The sequence below is a fragment of the Nyctibius grandis genome, chromosome 4, assembly GCF_013368605.1.
Source record: "Nyctibius grandis isolate bNycGra1 chromosome 4, bNycGra1.pri, whole genome shotgun sequence".
Lineage (NCBI taxonomy): Eukaryota > Metazoa > Chordata > Aves > Nyctibiiformes > Nyctibiidae > Nyctibius > Nyctibius grandis.
Window position 1 is genome coordinate 88,312,110 of NC_090661.1, and position 2,629 is coordinate 88,314,738.

Genomic DNA, 2,629 nt, shown 5'->3' on the forward strand with positions numbered 1-2,629 from the left:
TCAGACACCCAACAAGAAAGCTCTGGGGTCCCCGTAGCCTACAAAGCAGGGTGCCGCCCAAAAGCCCGCAGGCTGTGCTCTGCAGGCGCTGCTGAGGTCCAGGGTGGGTGCCGGTAGCGCCGCCAAGGTGAAGCCCCCAGAGGCAGCCCCATGCCGGGGCAGAGGTGCTGGCCGGGCCACGTATGTGAGCGGCAAGGGCGCAACGCCGCTCTGAGGTCCGTAAGGGAGCGGGGGGTTGCAGAAAGGCTCCGTCCTCAGCTCCTGCAGCTGCCGCTTGAGCTTCATCCGGCGGTTCTGAAACCAGGTCTTGATCTGGGGGAAAGGGGAGGAGGGAAGGAGGAGAGATGAGGTCCCAACGGCACCCAGCCCGCGCCGCGGGCCGTGCCGGAGCCGGTGCCCGCGCCCGCCGCGCCCCCGCCGCGCTCACCTGCACCTCCGAGAGGCGCATCCTGCGGGCCAGCCGGCGGCGCTCGGCCGCGCCCACGTACCGCTGCCGCTGGAAGGAGCTCTCCAGGGTGCTGAGCTGCTCGGCGCTGAAGGCCGTGCGCAGCCGCCGGCCGCCCCTACCGCTGGGCTCCTCGGGGCCCGAGCACGCGGGGCCCTCCTCCGGCGGGGGCTGTCCCGCTCCCCACGGCCGCCCGCCTGCTCCTAGGGACAGGGGAGAGGGAGAAAAGGGTCAGCCAGGCCCGGGGACCTCGGGGGTACCCGCCCGCCTCCTTCTCCTCCGGGCAGCCACTGCGCGGTTGCGCCTTGTCGGGCCCTGGGCGTGGCAGCGGGCCCGTCCGTCCTCCTGCTCCCAGCGCGGGAGCACCAGGATGCCCCGACGGCCACGGAGACCGCGGTTACCTGCAGCGGGGGAAGCCGCCAAGCGCTCCCTGCTCCTACCGCCTCTCCCGGCTCGCGGGCCGGCGGACTGCTCCTTGCTCCGCTCGCTCAAGCCCGGGCTGGAGCCGGAGCCGGAGCCGGGCCGGTAGCCCGCGGAGGATGCTCGGTGCGGGGAGCCCTCGGTGGGGCTCTTGAGGGCCTGGCTGCTCTGGGACAACCACTCCACAGAGAAAGGGGCTTTGGTCATCCTGCCTTGTTTCGGAGATGCTGGGAAGGAGGGTGTAGGGGAGCACGGTTTCTCCTTTATACCCCAAGTCCCGGAGGAAAACGTTGTTTGTGTAAATACACATCAAAGGGCCAGATAAGTATCATCTAATTGCCATCAGTCCTCCCTCCCAACAAAAGATACCGTTCACACATTGCCACAGCTCACGGAGGCTCGGCTCCGCCGTGTCTGCCCCTGGAGGAGTTCACTCCGCCGTCAGTGATTTACAGCTCTTGTTACATCCTATCCCGATGCAAATGGCATTTGTAGAGCTGAGAGGCCTCAAACGGCGCTGGGGAATGCACCCCCGGGAGCGCGCGCAGGGACCAGCATCCCCGAACGCTGGTGGGAGAGGGGACGCTGCTGCTCCCGATCCCCCTTCCCCTAGAGCTGGCTTTTTCTTTCCTTTTCAAGCAGAAGATCCACTGTCTAAAGGGATCTTCTCAAGCCTGCTCCTCTGTGGGCTGAGCACTGTGTTCCCGAGAGAGCCCGAGGCAGGCAAGTGGATGAACTCACTCACTGCATTCTGCTGGCATCAGGAGGTTATAAACTGGCATCAGCATCAGGTTATAAGTGAAGGGTTTGGAGAAGGTTGTGAAACAGAAAAAGGTAAAGGTCAAGGCTATCGGGTTGCATGAATCGCCTGGCTTCTGGCTGCTTATGTAAAGTATGTTTTCCAGACTAAAGAATCAGAAAAAGACAATTATTGCCTTAGAATTAACGATCTGATGAGGTTACAGAATTCTTACTACCTTATGCATGTCTTTCAGAAGTGTTCCCATCCATCTCTGGGTTTTGTGTGCACTAGGAACACCTGGCTGCTGCAGTAATGTCTCTGCAGGATACTGACAAAAAGTTCCTGGTGCTTTACAGGCAGATTTTCACTGCAGGGTAACCATGAATTCCCTCCCCTTACCATCCTCCCCTCCTGTGCAAGAACAGAGTGGGACTACTGCACCACTGATAACTCCTAGCACACCCCTGCTTGGTATCAGTCTGCCTCCAGAAATCATGCCTGCATGTCTGATTCGTCTGTCCTTGTTCCTGCTTTCTGCTTTACACTCATCTCCACCACTTGCACACAAACCCAGCGCTCTGCTGTCCTTGTACCCAGTGCCTTGTGCTGTTGTTCTGCCACTCCTGCTGGATTTCTCAGCATTCACTTTCTCTGTGATGAAAGTTACTGTAACCATGCTTTTATCTATTTCTTAGACTGTCAGTGAGGCAGAGGCTTGAAGACTGAACCCCTCCTACTCAGTTTATGTCTAAATCTTTCAATGATGTATTAGATTTTAATCTTATAAAGATATATATTTTTCTTCATATTAACCCAGTAAAAAGTTTTATCCAAACCCTCTTCATCCATCTTTTCCCTAAAACCAACATTTCAACTTCCTGTCTACTCGAAATATGGTTGCTATATCCATCTACCATGAAATCCTACCATTTTCTCCTTACTAGAAAATTGTTTCATTGAACCATGTTCAAGTTTGACTTGTGAGACCTTTCTAAGCTCTGTCTCTCCTTGCTTGTTCATTC

The 2,629-nt window shown here is 57.4% G+C and overlaps 1 protein-coding gene across 1 annotated transcript; it reads right to left on the reverse strand.

The window, feature by feature from the left end:
• Positions 1-1,072, reverse strand: LOC137661877 (homeobox protein pv.1-like). Its single transcript, XM_068397605.1, has 3 exons — positions 847-1,072; positions 428-648; positions 1-312 (listed from the first exon to the last, which is right to left on the reverse strand). The coding sequence occupies exons 1-3, from the start codon at positions 1,070-1,072 to the stop codon at positions 1-3; spliced, it is 759 nt and encodes a 252-aa protein (XP_068253706.1).
• Positions 1,073-2,629: the final 1,557 nt, after the last annotated feature.